The 24,445-nt window shown below is 39.5% G+C and overlaps 1 protein-coding gene across 2 annotated transcripts in view; it reads left to right on the top strand.

Moving 5' to 3' along the window:
- The window catches only part of LOC122660288 (transformation/transcription domain-associated protein-like), a 108,211-nt gene that overhangs the window by 1,515 nt on the left and 82,251 nt on the right, over nucleotides 1-24,445 (top strand). For both annotated transcript variants that reach the window (XR_006332662.1, XM_043855526.1), the window contains exons 3-15: nucleotides 3,534-3,659; nucleotides 3,746-3,831; nucleotides 9,914-10,022; nucleotides 12,330-12,425; nucleotides 12,541-12,603; nucleotides 12,773-12,832; nucleotides 14,154-14,222; nucleotides 17,313-17,394; nucleotides 17,549-17,601; nucleotides 17,683-17,781; nucleotides 17,854-19,086; nucleotides 22,636-23,637; nucleotides 23,721-24,056. Coding sequence is in view for 1 of the 2 variants with exons in the window: in XM_043855526.1 (XP_043711461.1) it covers nucleotides 3,534-3,659; nucleotides 3,746-3,831; nucleotides 9,914-10,022; nucleotides 12,330-12,425; nucleotides 12,541-12,603; nucleotides 12,773-12,832; nucleotides 14,154-14,222; nucleotides 17,313-17,394; nucleotides 17,549-17,601; nucleotides 17,683-17,781; nucleotides 17,854-19,086; nucleotides 22,636-23,637; nucleotides 23,721-24,056 (3,414 nt within the window). In the remaining variant the exon portion in view is untranslated. The remainder of the gene's footprint in view (nucleotides 1-3,533; nucleotides 3,660-3,745; nucleotides 3,832-9,913; nucleotides 10,023-12,329; nucleotides 12,426-12,540; nucleotides 12,604-12,772; nucleotides 12,833-14,153; nucleotides 14,223-17,312; nucleotides 17,395-17,548; nucleotides 17,602-17,682; nucleotides 17,782-17,853; nucleotides 19,087-22,635; nucleotides 23,638-23,720; nucleotides 24,057-24,445) is intronic.

Here is a 24,445-nt window from a genome sequence, read left to right as displayed (position 1 = left end):
AGCACTTCAAGGAGAAAACTAGGAGAACAAGAATCTATGAACTTGACTTACACTATAAGGAAGTACATGTAACAGTTAAGACTCCCTGAACATATTGATTGTTGTAAGGATGAGGTTAATTATGTAGGTTCATGTAGAATGAACAATATACATGTCTTGGTTTAGAGAAAATTTGAGGCACTTTTATTTTCATTTTCTTGCCATTACTCTAAGGTACAGAGGAGATGCGCAATAATAGGGTCTAGGGGAGGTGGTTTCCTCAGTTCCTCTTCCTGTACCGTTTTCGTCTTTTATCCTTTATTGACTCCTTGCGCAATAAGAATAGAGGTTCTAGTAGTTACATACTTCTTAAGACAGAAAAACTGTATCTAATCCAACAGGGTGTTTTTTAATTAGATTATGTTATACAAGGGATCTGTATAGGAAAGATGAAAAAATATCAATAAAACTTTGGTACCTACTATGGTGATTGATGTAGGACAGCCAAGGTTCAAATGTGGGGCTGATCCTAAATTCATTGAATCAACATGGGTCTCAACAAGATTTTTTAGAAGGAACTAGGTTCTGGTTTTGTAGGGAAGGTAGGATTTTTGTTTATAGGAGAAAAAAGAAGTTTTAATAATCGAGCAATCGGTCATTTCCTTTTGTGGTTGCTTAGGATATATGGAAGGAGCAAAACATGTGAATCTTTTTACTGGAAAAGCTGAAGCCTCAAGTGGATCTGTGAAGGGTTAACTCGTGATAATTGATTGGATATTGATCTGAGAGATTTAAGTTCTATCTTTTCCAGAGATTCTTCATTCTTAAAGTTGGATGACTAGTAATATTGTTGAATGTTACGTAAACTGCTGAATTGCATTGTATTCTGTTTCTCAAAGTCTTGGTTACAAAAAAAAAAGGTGGAGATTGCATGAACCTTTTTAATTTAGTTTGCAGATTGGGACATTTAGTTGGTAATTTACTCGCCTAAAGAAATAGAAGAGTTTTTTTTTCCCTGATGAATAATTAATTCATTACCAAAACCCCAAAGGGGAGGAAAGAGAGAGGGGGGTTGGGGGGACCTATACAAAACCTCAAGCTCTAGGGAGGCAGGCTAGGAGACTGAAAAAGAGAAACATCTAAGCCCTAGGCTGTTCCTTGAGCAATCAAAAAGAGAACCATGAGGGAGTGTATGGTCTGGAGTTGACATCGAAGAAGATGGCTTTCCAAATCTTGTCGAATGAACGAGAGTTGGAGGTTCATCTTTGAAGATTCCTCTCCATCCAAATGTGCGAGATAACAGCCCTAAACACCAGTTTTCCAGCAGTGTCATAGATAAATTTGCCTGAAAAAGTCGTAGCCAACCAAAGCCACTCCCGAGCGAAGGGTAAAGGTCTCCTATTGTGGGGGCCAAATAGAGGCTAAGGCTTTCCTCCAAATCTTGGAGGCAAAGGGACAAGAAAAAAATAGGTAATCAACATCCTCTATGCCATTCCAACAAAGGATACTGGAGGGGGTGATAGGTATGTGGCGGTGAAGGAGAAGGGATTGGGTGGGAAGGCAGTTGTTTAGGGATCTCCAAACATTGAAGCTATGGCGAGGGATGTGGCCTTTGAACCAGTGATGCAAAAGCCAAGCTGTTTGGCAAGAAGTATACAAAGGGGAGACTCATGGGAGAAGGGCTGGTTCACTTCCCCAACTGGTGGATCAACCCAATGGGCCATAGGGCCAACCAACTGTAAGTTGGGCCAGCCCAATAGGGCTGGGAGTTGCTGGGTCTCTCAAACCCAGATCATGGGGGGCATAAGTGTCAATTTTATTTACAAATTTTTGACTTCAAGTGCTGGCCGATATCACCCTTTGGTGGGGACCACATGAAGATTCCAGCTATCACTTTAGAGTAGTGAAGATATTCTGTTATTTCAGTCCTAGAGTAGTTTCTATTTTTATGTTGCTAGTTAGTTTCTAATTATGTAAGTTTCTATTTTTTTCTAACTTGAGGTGCAAGTTCTGCCCTCTTTATAATGTAAAGGCTGCTCAAGCCTCCCCCCACGTTTTATTGAATGAATGAAGATTGATTTGGCAAATTGTTTCCTTTCTCAAGTGATGAATTTGACTTGAAGGGTTGAGAAACTTAATTGAGAGAGCCGAAGTATCTTTATCCCCCTTTTCTCCTGTTTTCTTCATTCACTCCCTACCTTGTTCAATCTCTGTTGGTGACTGCTGCTGCCTGTGACTGTTGCTGCTTCTGGAGACATCAATCGAAGACTGCTGAGATCTCCCCTTTACTTCTGAGTTCTGTTGTTGCTGATCAAACAAGGAGACTTCACCCCTGCGGATTCCAGTTCTTCTCCAGTTTGGCTTCAAGCTTCAAGACCCCACAACTGCATAATCCTTCATTAGATCCTGCAGAGTTTTGGAGCATAGAGTCCCCTCACCAGGCCCTCCACTCGATCCTGGTTTGGAGATCAGACTCCCTCTGGTTTGTAAGTTCCATCCAGACTTTCTATTTGGTGTCACCCCTGCAACTCTCAACTCTGCCATCAGATTTGCACAAGATTTACTGCATAGGTGCTCTTCCATAGGACCTCCACTCGATCCAAGTATGGATCCAAATTGCTGCTTGGTTTGGTTTCTACACCTAACTCCCCTACTTCCTATTTTGGTGACCTTTCTCTTTGGCTGTCTCTAGCCATCCGAATTGGCTCAAATTTTGGGTGTCGCTTGTGCAGGCCCAGACTTGAATTCGACCCTAATATTAGCCCCTTCTACTGGCTGAAACCAGTGTTCCAGGCTTCCAGCACATACCTTAATTCTGAACTTGTGTTGGTCCATACCCTTCTACTAGGGTTTGTTAACTGGTTATTGTGGGTTTACTTGGGAGTTGGGACTAATTCTGCCCTAATTTAGTCTTACATTAACCAGACAAGTTTGTGCTAGGGAACAGAGGGGGCATGATGCTTGACAAAAGTCCAAAGCAGAACTAGAACTGAAGAGACCATTGGGGGAGGGGATCTAGATGACCTTGTCCAAGTGAGAGGAAGGGGGGGGGGGGAGCGATATTTTTGCATTCTAACTCTTAGGTTCTAACAATATTTCTAGCAAATTCAGCAAACGTCAGATTGTTCTGCAGTTTTAGGGAGGCAACTATCTTTCATTGACCAATTTGAGGGACGACCCTCTTAGCGAACTGGAGAGAGGATGAGGTTAGATATCTATCACAACTATAAATATTTTAAGGTCTCAATAAGCTCAACAGGTGTTTTAGCAGCCTTTGTGAATAGCTATCGGTCTTGAAAGTTTGATTGATTTGAGTATAAGATTTGATGATAGCACATCTGAAATGGTTTATGAAAGAAAGTTCTTTTGGCCAGATATTTTGGAAGAGCAATCTGTTTGTTTCTCCCCCCGCCCAAAAAAAAAAGGGCTATAGCTGAAATGAAAATAAGAAATCCAGAGAATAATATTCTAGCTTTAAGTTTATGCAGTTCAAGTTAGTTTCTCTTTACCTCTCCATTTATTGATTACCTGATATATTTCTTCATTTATTGCAGACAATTTCCTTTTTAACTTACTTGCTGAAAAGTTTTGCTGACTATATAAGGCCTCATGAAGAAAGCATATGTAGAAGCATTGTGAATTTGTTTGTTAGTTGTCCAGACACTGTTTCTGTTCGGAAGGTGAGACACTCGTTCATGTTTTTTGTGTCTACTAATTTTAAAAGCATATTTTTACATAATTTCACGTATAAATATGTTTGATACAGGAATTGCTTGTAGCATTGAAACATGTTCTTGGAACAGATTTTAAGCGGGGATTATTTCCTTTAATTGACACTTTATTGGAGGAGAGGTACTAGTTTTGAGCCAGAACCCTTAAGCCTAAGTTGCTGCACTCTTTAGTGTTTTTGGACCATGATTTCTGATTAGTTCTACTGGAATGATGACCCCAAAAGAAATGCTTGTTGGAATTGGAGAAAGGAATGTCTTCTATGAATTCTGAGTATTTATCTTTGTCTTGGATGGTTCTTCTTAGTTAAACAAGTAGTTTTGTAAAAGAATCATCCTTTTTTAGCCCTAGCATTTGTGTGGTGAGATATGTCAGACATATAGAAGGTACTGGTGTTAACACGCTTTCATTGATATTAGACTAGAACTGTAGCTTTAAGTTGTTTTTGATGTATGCTTATGCTACAATTCATCAACCAATTGGGTTGGGGAATTGAGGTTTCTGCAAGAGGTTATCCATTTTATGTGAAGCTTATTGTTTATGTTTTGGGATTTTCTTTTTTTGATTCCCTTTTGTTGTTGTTATTATATAATTTAGTATATGGTAAGGTCTCGTTGTTTTAAAATATTGTTACAAGCCTATATTCCCTCAAGGCTTATGTAGCTTATGATTGAGGTTGTGGTTCAGTGCATAAGTCTATAGATGGATCTAAGAGCATATCTTTGGTTCGAGGTCATATTTGGTTTGGTTTCTCTTACCATTGGTATGATGAAAAACTTTCCATTTCCACTGTTGTGGGAGGGATTTGGGGGGGGGGGGGACATTGAGTGGGGCAGGACTTTGGAGATGCTCTTGAATCACAAAACTCTCTACCCCTCGACAAGCCTTTGACCACATAAAGCATTATCCTGGTTACATTCCCCTCTCCTGAAAGCTAGTTGCAAACCTCAATAAACTACTTAGAAAAATGTGCATCCTCTTTTTGTTAATTATCCAATAGTAAGGAAAAAGGAGAACTTTAACTAGATCAAAGAAGCAAAGGTATTAGATTTAGACAAGTCTTGTCAGAAGGAATTCAGGAGTTTATGGTTTTCTATATCTCTTTGACCTAGGAATTTGGTGAGAACTAGTAAATCTGAATCATGTTAAAACTTCTTTGGCTACTAACTAGAAGTATAGATGTTTGATGAGATATGGTGCTTGAGCATAGAGAATGGTAATGTTATTTTCTGTCTGCTGCATATAAGTGGCCATTCCTCTTGGTTTATGCTTTTTTAGAAATTGAGTCAGGCATTCAAAGTTCTCTACTAATCTCACCACTGTTGAAAAGTAGATGGCTTTTGGGGATTTCACAGAGGGGTTTCTTGTTTGATGCCAATCTCGAAATCCTAGACGTTCCCCATGGAAAAGCGAAAGGAAATTATTTCTTTGAGTTGAAATAAAATGTCTAATGTAAGGTTAAATCACGAATGATCTAACCCCAGGCAGGATCTTGATCTCAATCAATAAACTTCAGATTAAGGGAACAAATCAGCAATTAAAACAGAAAATAGAAGAGAACATGGAGGGATAGAAGGGTAATGGGGATAGAGGGCTGTCTCAGGTGTGGGCCTCTCACCCTCAACTCTCTCAGTTGATCTCTCAGCCTTCCTCTGGACAATGGTTTGCAAAAGCAAGCTTCATTTGTTTCATTCATTCTCTTCCTTTAAAACTTACAATAAGGCCTCTATATATAGTGAGGGCTTAGCCAAGAGAATACTAGTAAATACTTGCTGAGAAGCTGTTGATGAGAAGTTGCTTAGAAACTGTTGATGAGAAGCTACTGAGAGAATGACTTGATTTGAAGACAAATTGGCTGGTCCAATTCTGTCCAATTCTGTCCCAAAGTTAGGGACTGGTTAGGGTCGAGTTGACTGGTCTTGGCTGGACTGGATCTTCTTCCTTGGATTGTATGTTAGCTCATGCATATGGCTGGGATCTACATCAACTCTCCCCCTCTTAGAAAAAATTCGACCTCGAATTTTGAAGATTGTAGGGGTAAGCTTGGTGTGGTGAATGTCAAATTTCTGTCCATGCAAATGTTCTTGCAGGTCCTTGAAGATACAGATGTAATCCAGAATGTGTAGAGTTCGTTCGTCAAATTACTTTGGTGGAATAACAAATTCCACGTGTTCAACTTCCACATCATCCACTGCCTCAGCTATGCTTGCTTTAAATTCTTCAATGTAAGCCTTGGCATTCGGAACATCAAGGGCTGACTCTTTCATGACGACAGAAATTGTTGGAACTTCAACATTAACTTCATAGACGTCATTGTTATCATCCAGGGTGTCTTCACACTCTTCTCCTTCAAGGGCAGCATCAATAGCCCAATCATCATCAAGTTGTGGTTCATACACCAACATCTCCAGAATAGATTCAATGGCTGTGATTATTGAGTCTCTCTTCTCTTGTTGCTCTTCCATCTTCAAAATTTCAACGACTTCCATGGTAGTCTGCCTACTCTGATACCAATTTAATGTAAAGTTAAATCACGAATGATCCAACCCCAGATAAGATCTTGATCTCAATCAATAAACTTCAGATTAAGGGAACAAATCTGCAATTAAAACAGAAAATAGAAGAGAAGATGGAGGGATAGAAGGGTAATGGGGATAGAGGGCCTCTCACCCTCAACTCTCTCAGCCTTTCTCTAGACAATGGTTTGCAAAAGCAAGCTTCATTTGTTTCATTCATTCTCTTCCTTTAAAACTTACAATAACGCCTCTATATATAGTGAGGGCTTAGCCAAGAGAATACTAGTAACTACTTGTTGAGAAGTTGCTTAGAAGCTGTTGGTGAGAAGTTGCTTAGAAGCTGCTGATGAGAAGCTACTTAGAAGCTGCTTAGAAGCTGATGCTGATGAGAAGTTACTGAGGGAATGGCTTGATTTGAAGTCAAATTGGCTGGTCCAATTCTGTCCCAAAGTTGGGGACTGGTTAGGCTTGAGTTGACTGGTTTTGGCTGGACTGGATCTTTTTCCTTGGATTGTATGTCAGCTCATGCATGGGGCTGGGATCTACATCAATGGCTTATTAGCAAATACCAATTTAAATGGAAAATGCAGAGACTATTCTAGTACTAAAAAAGAAGGGCGTACCCAGTGCACGAGGCTCCTACCACTGTGGGGTTTAGTGAGTGTCATAGTGTACAGTGTACACAGCTTTACCCACTCTTCACAGAGACTGTTTCCAGACTCGAACATGCGACCATTTGGCCGCAATGGAGCAACCTTACCGTTGCACTGAGGTCCGCAATGGGGCAACCTTACCATTGTGCAGTGACTACTCTGTTTAAGTATTATAATTGTTTTTGTGACTATTATCTTATATTGGTCTTAGTTTGTCATTTATCCTAGTGGAATGGTAGTTCACTATATTAGTCATTAAAAAGCGTTTATTATATCAGCAATGTATTGGGTTCAAGAGAGCCACTCTACTGAATCAATTCTCATGTTTTCTGTCAACTTGTTTTCCCCTCTTCTTCTTGGTATCTTTTTATTTTTTATTTTTTTATCTTGCCTGTCTCTACTTCTTGATGAGGGTGGGCCTTGGTGCAACAGTAAGGTTGCTCCATTGTGACCAAGTAGTCTAGGGTTCGAGTCTGGAAACAGCCTCTTTGCAAAAGGAGGGGTAAGGCTTTGTACATATGACCCTCCCCAAACCCCGCAGTGGTGGGAGCCTCGTGCACTGGGTATGCCCTTTTGTCTCTACTTCTTGATGGATGTTTTGTGGCTCTATGAGATAATCACAATTCACATTTTAATCATAGATTCATTAATATGATCGATAATTAGACATTCAGTCCATTACTCTTTGAAATGAAGCTGATTTTTTCTATCAGGTGGGGAAGAGGATTTTCCATCTTTTTTCTTGTTATTTTTAGATTAATTGGTCCATCTACATGATGAAATGGGATAAGAGCAAAGGTGTAAGTGTACCTACAGGGTGATAAGTTTTCTCCCTCCCTTGATGCATAGTGATAGATTACTATAGTCCAATAATACCGTTGTTTTGCTATTGTTATACTGGAACCACAGGATACTAAACCGTCTATTAGTAGGTTGACGCATAACAAAGTATTGTGCTCCAAGGATACAATTCTTTTGTTTAATTTGTACAAGGACTACGGAATACTAAAACATCTGTTTGATATGTTACAGTCTTTTGGCTTTGATTCTTACTTATGTACCGACACTTTGTCACATACACTGAAAACCTGTAATCCCTACTGACTTGCACTGATTTGGGATATTATCCCTTTCTGCATGTGGTCATGAGACATTGTTAATCAGAGACTAATAATTCCTCTTGCATCTTGTATTGTTTATTTGAAATAAGAATGCTTTCCTGTCTAATTCAGGACATCATCTCTGTACGTTTATACCTATGATCATGGTATAGGTGAGCAGACATCATGCTTTTTTTAATACCTTATTCTCTATTTATAGTTTATTTTTTAACCTTTCTATTTCTTAATTTCTTTATTGGAAAAACAATGTGGTGCTTTCTAATGACGAATCGGTTTGGTTTAGGTTGGTTAGTTCGATTAAGTTGCGAACCAAATTTTTTTGGGTTCAATCCTGGTTTAATTGTCTAGATTCAATGAACCTAGAACCTTATCTGATCTGTCCAGTCAGCAGTTCAGGTTGTGGAGTAGTCCTCTGCAGTTTATTTTCATCTTATTTTATTGTAAGTAGTTGGCTGGATTAGGGACTTTATAAGTCCAGCCATATTTTAAGTTGTCTTAATTTAGTTTCATAATCAGATTAGGACACCCACATAGAAAAGTTGTTTGGATATAGTTTTTTTTCGGTTTAGGACTTTTATTCCTTTTGTTATTTAGTGTTTGAGACAATTTAGGAATCTCCTTTTTTAGCCTGTCCGAGAGAGGTCACCTTATCTGATTAGGTTGTTATTAGGTGGTTGAGTGAAGATAAAACTCCTCCCATAGCAGCTGGTCGATGGGAAGGAATAGAGGATAATTTAGTTAATAAAGGACTGCCAACTCAGCCTATCGATTGGTAGTTTAGAGTTTAGTTTTAATTCTGTTTTCTTCTATTTTCATCATTATAGAATGATCGTAAAGGCTAGCAGCCTCCATGATGTGATGATGGAATAAAAGTTGTTTTTTTTAAAGTGAAATTGTGATCTCCTCTCCCTCCCCTCTTTCTTTCTAAGTTACTGTTCATGGGTACTGCTCACAGCCCCGGAACAGCCCCTTATCTTCTCTCCATTCACCTATTGTTCTCTCTCTCTTAAGCCCACCATAGGATCATTCTTTGATTTGCATCACTTCTCCCTCCCTTTTCTATCCTGAAACTTGTAATACCTTGTACCCATTGAATCCTAGGTTTCTTAGAAGGAAACTAAGGAAAAACTTCCTGCAAGTTGCCAATCCTAGACATCTGAAAGTTCTTGAAGCCTAAAATGCATAAAATTCCATTAGCTCATTCAAGTTTCTGCAATATCTTCTATACATACACATTTATTAACCTTTCAACCACTGCCTATAACTAGAATACCCTTCTAGTCAACTCAGTGCACCCAAACACTAACTAGTAAAAAGAGCCAATATTAATTGTTCGACTTTCTGTGCTTTCATTGTGTTCTAGATAATACCTGACAACTTTGTAGGGGACTTACTAATCAGTACCTTCATTTACCAAGATTTCTTAGAATGAATCCTAGAAACATGAGCTTCTAGGGAATCAATTTTCATTAACGACTCATATTTCTATGGAGAGCTGTCTTATCTTTACATTGCTTGAAGAACATGACTAAACTGCTTCTATACGTAATTTAAGCACCAAAATACTCCCGGATCACTACTGCAATGGAGAGGAAAAATAATTTTTTTTTTGTGTTGAGATTTATTACTTCTTTGTGGTCAATTCTGCATGAAATTATGTGGTACTTTTTCACCTTGCAGTCCTTCATTGGCAAATTTTGACCTAGGATTAAACATTTATTCTTCTTGTTTCAGCTTTCTGGAAGGTTCATTGATTTGAATTTTCCATTCTCCTTCCATATTCTGGCATTTTATGACCTGCTTGAATCCTTCAAGTGTTCTATTTATATGAATTTGAATAAATTTTTTTTAAAAGCTGATTGTACTGTCTTTGAACCTTTCTATGCCTTACTCATGTTCATTAATTGTATGTCAGGGTTTTGGTGGGATCTGGTCGAGCTTGCTTTGATACATTGAGACCATTAGCTTATAGTCTACTTGCAGAGATTGTACATCATGTCCGAGGGGATCTCTCACTATCACAGGTTTTCTTTTGACTTGAGCCATCGGATATACTGTCTTACTGTTTTTTTTTTCTGTCATGATCTTTCTCTCTTGATTTGGGGTGTGGATGGGTGGGGGTGGGGTTGGGGTTGGTATTCGTTGTTTATTTCTTCGACTCAAAAACATTACTAGCATGGCTGTATTGTCTATATTCCATTTTCTATACAGTTATTCACTTAATTCTCTTTTTTCTAATTGCTACAACTTTACAATTTAAGGTGGATTGTAGGAGTTGAGTCCCTCATAGAGTATTTGTTTTACCTCTGCAATGATCACTGTTGTAGTATAAGAAACATAGTTGTCAATGCATCGTTTAGGCTTCCAGACGCCTTCTTGGGTCCAAGGTGACAACACACCTTGTTTGCTGCAAGAAAGGCGACCCGCCTTGGACGCCTAGGAGTTGCATTGTGTCCTTGTGACCATAGTATTAAATTTCCTCTCGAAAGCTCATTTCATCCAGACCGAAATTTCCGAGATACCAAAATTTCGGCCACATTTTGCCGAAATATTGTATTTTTTCTAAGAGTTTTGCTTGGTTATTTCAGGGTGTAAAATTCTGAAATGACCGAAATAACCGAAATCTCGATGAAAACGGTCATTTTTAGACCGAAATTTCTGAAATGAGATGAATAATTTTCTTGAAATTTGACCAAAATTTCCTAAATATTGCATTTATTCATTTCGACAGAGCATCTCGTCTTGGCCTGGCCGAAATATCCGAAATTTTCGCAAGATTTTGAACTATGTTTGTGGCAACACACCTTATATTATGTCAGTTTTTTGACAGTTCACGAGTTTATGTTGATTTGTATTTATTGCTGTATTTTTGGAGATGAATATGCTTATATTATATCCTATGCTTTGTTTACTATATGTTGGTTTTCTCATATTAGTTCATTACTAGCATAATTTTATCATATGGCATCGATATGACTTCTATGTTGCATCTAAGTATAATTATGTAAAATTATCATTGCTATATTACATATACTGCACACCTAGGGTGCCTAGACGATTCATAGGCTAGCACCTTATCGCCTTCAAGTTTGAATCTACTCATTTGGAATCTGGGTTTTTTTTTTTCTTTTTTCTTTTATGCTTTCTTTCTATTTTCTTTTGCTTGAAGTGCTTTTCTTGTGTATTCTTGATGAACCAGCGGTTATATATAGATGTAGGAGGATTTGTTTGGGAAGTAAGCCCCTTTGATATCGTTGCCTTGTCTTTTTTGACAACTATGTTAAGAAAGTAGAAATAGTACTTCTGAAAGATACGGTACTTAATATCATCTGAACATTCTGATCTCAACTATCCTGTATTCTAAGGGTCGGCCACTCCCTCTACCTTTATGTTTGCCTGTACTGTTATTTCTTCATTTCTGGAAATCTGGAGCTTTTCATTTGTTTCAGTTCGGTTGTGTTTGAAGTTTGAACTCTTGAAGGAGAAAGAACTCCAGCCTGTTACTTCCAGCCCTCCAAGTTTCTCCAACCCCCTGCACCTCCCCCCCCAAAAAAAATAAAATAAAAATCATAAAGTACCTTAACAAATATCTCTTCTGGTAATTCCTTAATTGATTTGCTACACCGAATGCTATGATTTCTATGTGTTGTTCTGTTTCCCAAATCTAAAAGACAAACAGGATGTCATGCAGTCATGCTACAATGATATTACTGAGAAAAGTTGGGGAGGGGGGTTTGTTGCTGGAGATCTTTTGTTTGTGGTGGTTCAGAGTGTATTTGGTATGTGTTGGGTGGGGTTGGTTGAGGGAGATGCGATGAGACTGGAGAATTTTAAGTGGATAAGATGAAAGGACAAAGATAACCTCAGTGAAAATGCTTACATGGCAGGAATATTTCAGTACCCTTCTTGGCATGGCATACTAGGGAGGAGATTTCTCTATTTTTTTAAAACATTTTGGCCTCGACCATTTATACTCTCGGGCGTACCCAGTGCACGAGGCGCCCACCACTGCGGGGCCTGGGGGGGGTCATAATGTACGTACCCTTACCCCTGTTTGCGGAGAGGCTGTTTCCTGACTCGAACCTGGGATCACTAGGTCACATTGGAGCAAGCTTTCCGTTGCACTGAGGCCCGCCTTCTCAACCATTTATACCATCTTTAATAATTTTTCAGTTTTTAATTAATAATTCTTTGTACAGATATATGCATATATTTATTTGTTTTTATTCTTGCTTTCTTTCTTTAGGATACTGCCCTGGTAGTAATATTTTGATTTTATTATGATCAATTATTTTTCTTAGCAATAACACTCTTTTACTGTTGTGCTGCAGTTGTCAAGAATTATTTACTTGTTCTCCAGGAACATGCATGATTCATCCCTGTCATTGAGCATTCATACTACCTGTGCACGCCTAATGCTGAATCTGGTTTGAATTTTTATTCCTTTATCGAGGTGTTGCAAATTCCTTGCTATTTTTGAGAACCTGCATATGATATATGGTATAATTCACTGCTCTATCGTGGTGTTTCATGTTCTGTTAGGTGGAGCCTATTTTTGAGAAAGGTGTTGATCAATTATCCATGGATGAAGCAAGGGTTTTATTGGTTAGGGTCTTACGTACTAATTTTCAAGTTGTCTTATCCTAAAATTATAGTGACTGCTCTTTCAACCTTTTCTGCTCAGTTTTGTTTGTGTCTGTATATTTTCCCACTTAATAGTTTTTTGTGGGTTTCTTTATACGGAGTAAGGTACATACCTTTAGCTTTCCTGCAGGGTCGAATTCTGGATGCTTTTGTAGGGAAGTTTAGTACCTTCAAACGGACCATTCCTCAGGTAAGCTAAGTTGGTAATATGTATAGATTGAGTTTGTTGGTATGGTTAATCAGTGTTATCTTTGTCTTTTGGAGTTTTTCTTTTCCTTTTAATTCCATGATTTCGTAGTTGTAACTCATTTTTTCAGGGCATTCTTACCGTTTGTATTCTGTTTCTATCTGGCTTATAACTTTGTTTTCCTTCTGAGTTTCCCTGGATGATTGTTGTTTTCCTTCAGATTCTTCTAGAGCTTCCTTAGCTGCCTTTACAACTTTGAACCTTTTTTTTTTTACTGTTTTCATCTCAGGTTAAACGTAACTAGATTAATATCTACTTATTGCAGGCATTTATTTTATGACTGTCCTAAGAAGATATTGTGAATATTTTTCTCCTCGGTGACGCCTTTGTTTTAGTCAATATTTTGTTATCTGCTTGGTGATCTGGAAGGTCACATGTATATTTATGGGCTATTAGTGATGCAAACCGAGTCGGTAAGCAAGCCAAGATCGAATCTGGAAGAGAATAATATAAGTTGTAGAACTGGAGTCCCACCAGTCTACCAGCCGTAGGAGTCCCCCTTTTCAATCCGCAGGAGTCCCACCTGGGTTGCTGAGTCTCACAGCTCTTGTTTCTCACAAGGGTTCTCACAAGAAGATTTTTGTTTTCAAAATTCTGGGTTGCCCTTGAGAGCAGCCAGTTCTTGCATTATATAGAGATGGAAATCTTGAGTACAACTCAATAACATTAAGAGACTCTTAGAATTCCAAAACCCCTTTGGAATTTCCCATACATAGGGAACAATTTCCAGACATTGAAACTATCCCCAAGACCTAGAAAGTTGTTCCCAAGACATAGGAAGTACAAACAAGATATAATAACTACTAAGCTAGAAAAACTAAAAGACTAATAAATATTACCTAGGAAAGTAAAACACAATACATTAATTAACCTAGGAGCATGAAAAGACAAACTAAGAATACAAAGAGTCTTCTACAGCAACTGTTCCAAAATAATGGACCCAAGTGGACCCAAAAAGAACTATATAAAATAAACTCACCAGGGCCAGGATGGGACAGCAAGGACCTACCTGCGATCTTTGGACCAGCATTTATCCCAGGTTCTGGAAAGGAACCTTGTAGCCAATTTCTCCCTGTATCAATTAGTCTGGAGTCTCTGACACTTGTCTCCATTTCACTTAAAGGTACTCTGCTTTATCTATATTGCTTTTGCGTGCACTTGAAGTTCCTTATTTAAAATTGCTGTTAGTGCATTATCTAGTTTGATGATAGCTGTGTTGGTCAAATGCCATTCTTTGATGATATCAAAATGATACTTGAATTAGCTATTGGAGGAGGGTGAGGAAGGAAAGGAACGATTGACATTGAGGTCAAAGCTTGAACTCCCTGTGCAGGTTAGTTCAGAAAAGCTTTTTGGGTTCTATGGCCGTTTTATGCTATAAATTTTTGTGAAACCCTGTCTGTTTTCTTTTATGCCAAATGTCTGAGTTCCCATTTCATTTTATATTCTTTTGTACTGTCTAAAGTAAGTTGTTTTAAATTAGTCGTACTAGGATTTTTCTCTCTCCTGTACTTTGAATTTTACATTTTTGCAACCACGATCAATGGATGATGAATTTCTTCTTATGACAAAAAGGGTTTGGTCAATTTTTTATGTTCTAATGTGAGGATATAAGTATTAAATTTAAAAAAAAAATTAAAATACTTGCCAGTAAATACTCGAATCAGGGGCTAAACAATCTGTAGAATTACCTTACCATAGAACCTACTAAGGGTATTTATAACCCAAAGTATTAAAACTAATAAAGAACGACTCTACTTCCTGAAATGCCAACAACTGGGGCTGTAGTTAAGCGAGCTGACAGGACTGGAGTGAGAGATGGAAGCTGCTGTTCTCCCAATTGAAGTGTGGAATAGCTTAGGAGCACGGGGGGTATCTTGGCTAACCAAGTTGTTTAACAAGATTTTGTGTACAAAGAAAATGCCAGATGAATGGAGGAGAAGCACTATAGTTCCGGTTTTTAAGAATAAAGGTGATATCCAGAACTGCAATAATTATAGAGGTATAAAACTAATGAGTCATACTATGAAACTTTGGGAAAAAATCATTGAAGCACACTTAAGAAGAGAAACTGATATATCGGAGAACCAATTTGGCTTTATGCCAGGGAGATCCACGACAGAAGCTATTTATCTTTTAAGAAGACTTATGGAAATATTTAGAGCCTTCAGGAAGAATCTCCATATGATCTTTATAGACTTAGAAAAGGCCTATGATAGAGTCCCTAGAGAGCTCATTTGGCAGGTCCTAGGGAAGAGAAGGACCTTAAGTAACTATGTGGATATAATCAAGGACATGTATGAGGGTGTAATGACGAGTGTCAAAACTGCAGAGGGCCAAAGTAGTGAATTCCCTATTACAATTGGATTACACCAAGGATCAGCTCTAAGCCCTTTTTTGTTTGCACTCATCATGGATGATTTAACCAGACACATCCAAGATGAGGTCCCTTGGTGTATGCTATTCGCAGATGATATTGTTTTGATAGATGAGACAGTAGAAGGGATTAATGCAAAGTTGGAGCTATGGAGATCAAGCTTGGAATCACGAGGATTTAAGCTAAGCAGAACAAAGACAGAGTATATGATGTGTAACTTCAGTCAAACCACGAGAAGTGATGAAGTGGTGAAACTTGAGGAGCGACAGCTACCACAAAGTGAGTGCTTTAGATACCTGGGGTCAACCATTAACAAAGAGGGTGATATAGAAGATGATGTTTCCCATAGAATCAAAGTAGGATGGATGAAGTGGAGAGGTGCATCGGGAATGTTATGCGATAAACGCATGCTTATTAAGCTTAAAGAGAAATTCTACAGAACAGTAATAAGACCAGCCATGACTTATGGAGCAGAATGTTGGGTGGTTAAGAAGAGTAACATAGATAAGATAAGTGTAGCGGAGATGAGGATGTTGAGGAGAATGTGTGGCAAGACTAGGAGAGATAGAGTAAGGAATACTTGTATTAGAACCACTTTGGGAGTTGCACCAATCCAAGACAAGCTTCGTGAGAGCCGCTTGAGGTGGTATGGTCACGTCCAACAGAGACCTTGGGATGCACCGGTAAGAAAGAGTGACCAGATTCAGTTTGACGGAGCTAAAAGAAGTAGGGGCAGGCCTAAAATGACTATTGGAGAAGTGGTAAGAAAGGATATGCATGTGGTAGGGCTCGACCCTAGTATGACCGCAGATAGAGTTGTTTGGAAGACAAAGACCCGTGTAGCTGACCCTTGTAGGGGAATGTTCATTGGGATGCTGCTTTGACTACTGCTTCGACTTTTTCCTTTCCTATTTTCCATTCTTCTTCCTTTTACTTTTTTTTAGTTCCTTCTACTTTCTTTTACTTCTCTTATCTCTTCTACTATCTTAGCCTCTATAGGATCCATGTAGCCGACCCCATTTAGTTGGGATAAGGTTATGGTTGTTGTTGTTGTTGTTGATGTGGCACATTTAAGATCATCTTCTTCCATTGGATCTGCTACTATGTCCTCAGCTTGGCTCTCTGATGCAGTCCAAGTCCATCGATTGGGCTAGCAAGTAGGCCAATATGTGACCCATATCATGGGTCAAATTCTGCGCATTAATTCCCATTCGAATTCTGCCATATCTTGGTCCATACTCTACCACATTAAGCCTGTTGCTGGAGGAGTATTTTCAGATCTCGAGTGGGCCCCAAGACAGCTGGTGGAGATTGAATTGAAGAGCAAAACACTGTTGGTACTGTTCATGTGAACAGTGTCACAGCCCATATTTACCTTGTGTGGAGAATGCTTCTAGAAGATCCTGTGGGGCCCAAGGCAGTTTGCGTGGAGGAGGAATAATCTACTTTCTATTTTTATCCTTTCCTTATTCATGCAATAGTCATAGTTAGATTTAGTTTCCTTTTTGGCTGTAGGGCAGAAAAATGCATACATATTGACAGGAACCAGTGGTCCTTGGATAATCTTCTTTTTCCACTTGACTTGTCCATTTTATTGTGTCTGCCATGAACACATCTTTTTCCTGTGGGTGCCAAGATTTGCCAATTTCAGGGGCTAATGAGCTTGCCAAGTGCACGGTAGCTTGACTTTCTAGTTTCTACATGCATGGGGTATGCCATGCTTTGATAACTGATTGTCTTTAATTTCTTCTCTTATATCAGTTAGTACCATTTTCTATTGAAAAATATAGATAAACTTGGTCAATGCATCCCTGGTCGTTTTCTTCTGCTTGCTTCCTAAATTGGGATCTCAAGATAGCATCACAAATTCCTGTGGGGTAGATGATTTGCTAAAGGCTTCCAGCAGTCATTAATTTCGATGTGTTATAACTTATAACTAGAATGATCTTTCCTATGGAGCAAAGTTTAATTATGCTGTATCTTATCTTAAGTATTATGTATGTTTACTTGTTCATTCACTTGCTCTTAAAAGTTATATTGTTGCAGGCAGTTTTAAATCTGCAGGTCCCTGTGGAGCACTCCAAGGAAATCAGTGATTGTAAACATCTAATTAAGACGCTGGTCATGGGTAATGATAAAATTTTTCTTTTGCTTCCCCCCCTTCTGATTTCCTGGCAATATGTAAGAGATCATGAATATGTAATTTTAGTAGTTGGTCAAACTCTAATAGGAAAATTTGGCCTATGAGTTTTCATTACTAATTATAAAAATCATCGCTTCAGGAATGAAGACAATAATTTGGAGCATCACTCATTGTCATTTATCACGAACACAGGTATTGCAATCTTCTAATTCTGCAGTTCCAAACGTGCAGACGTCTACTTCATAATCTCACTTTGCACTTCTTTTGCTTCAGGTTTCACCATCAGCACATGGAACACATCAGCAAATGCAGGTCTCCCCATCATCTAACTTGCCAGTTCCTCAAGCATTTAAAGGGATGAGAGAGGAGGAGGTACTAACAACAATCTTATGGCTTCCATCTATGTATTTATCGACATCATTTCCTTACACCTTTATTTGGTAGGTGTGGAAGGCCTCTGGTGTCCTGACAAGTGGTGTCCATTGCTTAACTCTCTTCAAGGAGAAAGACGAAGAGAGGGAGATGCTTCACCTTTTTTCTCAAATATTAGCTATTATGGAGCCACGAGATCTTATGGATATGTTTTCTATGTGCATGCCAGAAATTTTTGAGTGCATGATCAGCAACAATCAGTTGCTTCACATATTTTCTACCCTTCTGCAAGCACCCAAGGTTTTTCGGCCTTTTGCAGATGTTTTGGTCAATTTCCTCGTCAGTAGCAAGCTTGATTTTTTTAAGAATCCAGATACACCAGCAGCGAAACTTGTGTTGCATCTTTTTCGGTTGTTATTCACTGCTGTTTCTAAGGCTCCTTCAGATTGTGAACGTATTCTACAGCCTCATGTGCCTGTTATCATGGAGGCTTGCATAAAGAATGCCACTGAAGTTGAAAGGCCTCTTGGTTATATGCAACTTCTTCGTACAATGTTCCGTGCACTTGCAGGGGGAAAATTTGAACTTCTTTTGCGAGACCTGATTCCTACATTGCAACCCTGCCTAAATATGTTACTGGCTATGGTAGATGGGCCTACTGGTGAAGACATGAGGGACCTTGTGCTGGAGCTTTGCCTAACTTTACCAGCCCGTTTAAGTTCTTTGTTGCCTCACCTTCCCCGTCTTATGAAGCCTCTGGTTTTGACTCTAAAAGGAAGTGATGACCTTGTAAGCTTAGGTCTAAGGACACTTGAGTATTGGATTGATAGTTTAAACCCTGATTTCTTGGAACCAAGTATGGCAAATATCATGTCGGAAGTGATCCTAACTTTATGGTCACACTTGAGGCCAGCACCCTATCCATGGGGTGCAAAAGCTTTGCAACTTCTTGGTAAACTCGGTGGTCGGAACAGACGTTTTCTCAAAGAACCCCTTGCACTTGAGTGTAAAGAGAACCCTGAGCATGGGCTTCGATTGATTTTTACATTTGAGCCATCAACTCCTTTTTTAGTACCTTTGGATCGTTGCATATATCTGGCTGTAGCTGCTGTCATGCAGAAGACTGCTGGCATGGATGCTTTTTACAGAAAGCAGGCTTTAAAGTTCCTCCGTGTGTGCTTGTCTTCTCAACTGAACTTACGAGGTAATGTTACTGGGGAGGGTATCACACCTGGGCAATTGTCAACATTATTAGTTTCTTCAATGGATCCTTCCTGGCACCGGGCTGAGACCTCAGATTTTAAGGTCGGTTTTGAACCAATTTTAATTGATATGATGTCAGAGCTGTACTATAATTGCTGTCTACGTTACTTAGTTTTTTGTTCTTTCAGTTTAGTAGCACTTTGTATTATGTTTTGAAGTTTCAGTGTAGTTGCTTCGGTTGTCATTTTGGAAGTTCTAGAGTGAATATATTTACTTGTGCTATTGATCGTTGTGTGTCTTTGTATTAAAGCTATTGATAATTGTGTATCTATATTGTTTATTGACGCACGCATGTGCGTGTGCAACAAACACAAATGTATCGTATGGAGGCTTAAGGTTTTCTCTATGAATTATATCATTAGGTGTCTTGTGGAATGCTTTTGACTGATGCATTAATGGCTGACTGCTTGTTGGCTGTTGCAGCCAAGTGCGTAATCAAATCATAGGTGTCAAGGTGACCCATGGTGGTGGAAGGCAGCTAGGTGACAAGGTTCCTGCCTAGTCGCCCAAATGTTATTTTTAATACACCAATAGCAAGAAAATAAGTAAGCACTAAACAGATGCAAAAAACAGGCCCAAAAAGAATGCAACAATAAATAATTTAATTTCACTCTATTCACTCCCCCACCAAAATAAAAGACGGGAGTGGGGGGGGAGTAGTGGGGGTGCTACTGCCCAAGTGCCAGACAGAGAAGAGAAGGGGGATCAGGAGAAAAAAAGGAAGAGGAAGAACCAGAGAATTGAAAAAGAAGAATAAAAGAAGAAGAGGTAAGAACCAATGAAGATAAAAAAGAGGAGGGAAAAAAAAATCTGTCCGACGGGGAAGAGGGGGAAAAAGAAAAAAAAAGGGAGGAGAAGAGGAACAGGAAGAAGAAGAAAGGTAAGGAGGAAAAGCCCCCAATACTTACCTCCGAATGGATTGCTGGAATCCTGCGCCACCACCCGCTGGAATCTTTTGCCAGGGTTTGGTTCCAGCAATGTTTGGTACTTCTAGAATAAATTTGTTTCCTTCTAAACCAGGTGATTCAGTGCTTCGTACATGCAAATAGAACTGTTAGAAATAGCATGTCATTATGTTAAAAAAAAAGCACACACTGACACACACACACATAAAGCAACCGCCCAGCTTTCAAGGCATTCCAAGGTGACGCCTAGGTGTTGCCCAAAGAGCCAAGGCGACTGCCTTTTATGACTACAGTAAGGCGTTATTTCGCCCAGCCCTTAAAAAAATGGCCTGGATGACACCTTGACAACTATGAACGAAATTCCTCTTTTCTCTTTCTTCAATTCATGGACTCTGTTTCCAGCCTTATTGAACCTATGGATTCTCTCTGTCTCTCCCCCCTCTGCCTAGTGTAGGGCTGTGTTCATTGAGGGTTCAGTTCAACCTTGGGCAGACAGGGGTTGTGTACTGTAATGTAGCCATGCTGATGTTGATGTCCGGATGCGGTTCATGAGTGAAGTGATGTTCACATGTTGTTGGACCTTTGCAAGCAGGTCTTGTTATTGATCACTGAACTTTTCTGAAATAAACATAAACGAAAGTATTCTGTTTTGGTAGCTTGTAATTCTGTCTTAGATTGTTCTGGAAAACCTGACTCGACTTTTCTTCAAGGATGTTGATATTTTGCTTCTAGACAATTTCTAAAAGGCTGACTTCATCCCTGAGGGAGGGCTTGTGCCTAGCTCTCCTTGTAGCTCAAAGGCTAGATGTTATTGGAGCAGGTCTTCGGTTGCTCTCTGGGATTAGTTACCCTCAGGGACAGTGTCCAACCATTGTTTAGGGGTCATTCCCATCCATCTTTGGCCACAACTGAAGATGTACTGTCAAACATTCTTAGCAGGACACAGTTTAAAAGCAAGTGCGGCAGTTTCTTCTTAGCTAAAGCACCTCTCTCATCCATTGCTGACTGGCACACCATATTGCAGTTTGTTCATGGTCAGAGCTCTATTTGATACCGTCACCCATAAAACGGAAGCCAACAGGCCCACCCTTGAAGGAGTAATGTAGGACTGGTTTGATGACTCAAATCGGTAGCCAATACAAGATCTTTCAATCAAAGGATAGGTTTAGATTATGGTAAATTGTAAAAACAGAAAAGCAGATGGTTGGATGGGCTTAGAACTTAGGTCGTAGATAGGGTAAGGGAGAAAATATGCTGAAAGTTGCAGGCTGTTCGAATGGATAGAAGTGGAGATATGAGATATTCCTAGCAGGAGTAGACATTCCTTTAAAGCTTAAAGGAAAGTTCTACAGGACTGTGGTCCGACCTGCTATGTGATGTATGGGCGGAATGTTGGGCAGTTAAGAAGTAATTCGGCTCTCCTCCAGCTGTGATGGGAGCTGGAGGATCTAGCCAGCCAAAACAGGAGTGTTTGGGTCATTTCATAGGTGCCCCCCCTCTGTGAAATGATCCCCCCCCCCCGGCGGGCGGAAAATAGGTGACGTGCACATGTTAATGGCTATGACTGAAAATAGAAACAGAAACAAGAAACAAGCAGTAGTAGAAGAACAAAAGCACAAGAATGATCCACCTGAGGTTCACACCGCAATCTGTCAATCGGATCAAACACCGATTCATTCTTCCTCGATCAAACACAAGGAAGACAAGTTGCAACAGCAGCAACTCTGATTTTTTTCCTTCTAAAATAGACTCAAACACTAGAAAGGAAAGGCCTAACCCAATCCTTAACTGATAAGGTAACCTAAACTGAGTAGGAAAGTGCAATAATAAAGGAAAAAGACTAAAAATTGGACTGGACTTATAGAAATCCTAATTCAGCCCCACTAAAACACTTGGACTTCTTCCTTGAATAAGTCTTCAGATCTGCATCAAGGAGCCAGTTTTTTCAACAGTCCCCTTACCCCAAGTGATTTGGACTCACTTTCATATCAACTGCCTAACCAGCAAACTGTAATAATCAGTTACAGAGAAACATTCCCCCCAGCACCCCCTTCTTAGGCCCGCATTTATTCGTCGTCCGTATTGATCTTGCAGTTGCATAGTTGAACTAAGTAGGGTGTAATGACTCGATCAAACTGTGGAATCTATACCACAATCCCGATTTTGACTGCAAAGCAACTCTCAGTTGATGCATCCTTATCTGTAGTTAATCCGTACAGTCGTGGACAACAGGCCTTAAATTTTCCAGCCTCCAATGATACTATTCTAGGGTACAAAACTCTTATTTGATGGCTACTTTTTTTTAATGAATTATTTGACTCTATTTGTTTGCTTTATCTGGGTTGGTTTGTGAGTGCAACTCAACTAATGTGGAGATGGTGGTAGTGGTGGTAACCGTGGCTGATATTTGGATAATCCTGCTTAATTCACTTGACCATTCTATTTGTGGCCAAAATAGCCAACTCCTTAGTGTGGTTTCTTGTTAGAAGTGGAGCATGACGACAATCTCTTCCTGTTTAATTTCAGGTTCAGGAGGTTGCTTTTTCTTCATCTTTCCTCCCCCCCCCCCCCCGGGCTTTAGTTCCTTTTGTACATCTATCCTTATTTTTGTTGAAATTTATCACCATTCACAGGAATTTCTAATCTTTATTCATAGTTCTTAAAAATTAATTTCAAATCCTTGCAGGGTGACTTGGGTGTCAAGACTAAAACACAACTTCTGGCTGAGAAATCTGTGTTTAAGGTCCTCTTGATGACCATCATTGCTGCTAGTGCAGAACCAGATCTCTGTGACTTCAAGGATGATTTTGTTCTCAATGTTTGCCGCCATTTTGCTTTTATTTTCCATGTGGAGAACTGTTCAACTAATTCTTCAGTTGCGACCGGGCAACTTGTGGGCCCTGTGCTTTCATCAACTAATAACATGGGTTCCAGATCTAGGGGCTCTTCTTCTTCAAATCTCAAGGAGTTGGATCCACTGATATTTTTGGATGCATTGGTGGAAGTGCTAGCAGATGAAAACAGGCTTCATGCTAAGGCTGCTCTTAATGCTTTAAATTTGTTTGCTGAGACACTTCTTTTCCTTGCTCGCTCAAAGCATAGTGGAGTGCTAACTTCAAGGGGAGCTCCTGTTACTCCTATGATGGTTTCTAGTCCATCAATGAATCCTGTATATTCACCACCCCCTAATGTTAGGATCCCTGTGTTTGAGCAACTTTTGCCTCGTCTTCTCCATTGTTGTTATGGGAATACATGGCAAGCTCAAATTGGGGGTGTGATGGGGCTAGGTGCTTTGGTGGGTAAAGTCACAGTTGAGACTTTATGTTTTTTCCAAGTCAGAATTGTCCGTGGTCTTTTATATGTTCTCAAAAGACTTCCTGCGCATGCTAACAAGGAACAAGAGGAGACGAGTCAAGTGCTCACACAGGTCCTCCGTGTGGTGAATAATGTTGATGAAACAAATAGCGAACCCCGTAGGCAAAGCTTTCAGGGTGTTGTTGATTTTCTTGCTTCAGAGTTGTTTAACGCTAATGCATCCATTGTTGTTAGGAAGAATGTACAATCATGCCTAGCACTTCTGGCGAGTAGGACTGGTAGTGAGGTCTCTGAGTTGCTTGAGCCTTTGTATCAACCATTGCTTCAGCCCTTTATAATGCGATCACTTCGGTCCAAGAATGTTGATCAACAGGTAGGATCAATGTTCTATTGTGTTTAATATGTCTTCTTTCTTCTTTAATCTGAAACGCTGGAAGTAATTTCGCTGATATGCAGGTTGGGACAGTTACAGCTTTGAATTTTTGCTTGGCTTTGAGACCACCTCTTATCAAGTTGACTCCTGAGCTCGTTAATTTCTTGCAAGAAGCTCTGCAAATCGCTGAAGCTGATGAGACCGTATTGGTTGTGAAATTTATGAACCCAAAAGTTGCAACTTCATTAAACAAACTTCGGACAGCATGTATTGAGTTACTATGTACAGCAATGGCATGGACAGATTTTAAAACTCCAAATCATTCTGAACTGCGGGCAAAGATCATTTCCATGTTTTTCAAGTCATTGACTTGTCGGACACCGGAAATTGTTGCTGTTGCAAAGGAGGGGCTTCGGCAGGTTTTTTTTTTTTTTTTTTTTTTTTTGAGATTCAGTTGTTTGGTTAAGCTGTCTGCAACAGTTTTTGTTGATTCTTGTGCTGGTGTAGGGGATTGATATCCACGTTGTGATGGATAATTTGAGTCTCCTACTGCATGGGTTTATTCTATCAGCTCATCCAACTATACTATCATCTGATATTGTTTTCTGATCTTTTAAGACATGGTGGATGGACCTTAGATATTGGAGGGAATTGAGTTCTCCAGTATCTGAACTCAACTCTGACCAAGCCTTGTCCCAACTAAATGGGGTCAGATATACGTATTGTGTTTGGCCGTTCAACTCTATTTGAGGCATATTTGATGTCAACCCTAATACATGCATGTCTTTTCTCACCATTTCTTCTGGAG

Source organism: Telopea speciosissima, chromosome 4 (assembly GCF_018873765.1).
Source record: "Telopea speciosissima isolate NSW1024214 ecotype Mountain lineage chromosome 4, Tspe_v1, whole genome shotgun sequence".
In the NCBI taxonomy this organism is placed as follows: Eukaryota; Viridiplantae; Streptophyta; class Magnoliopsida; order Proteales; family Proteaceae; genus Telopea; species Telopea speciosissima.
Note: the sequence above shows the minus strand (reverse complement) of the source record. Positions and strands in the feature narration are given on the sequence as shown.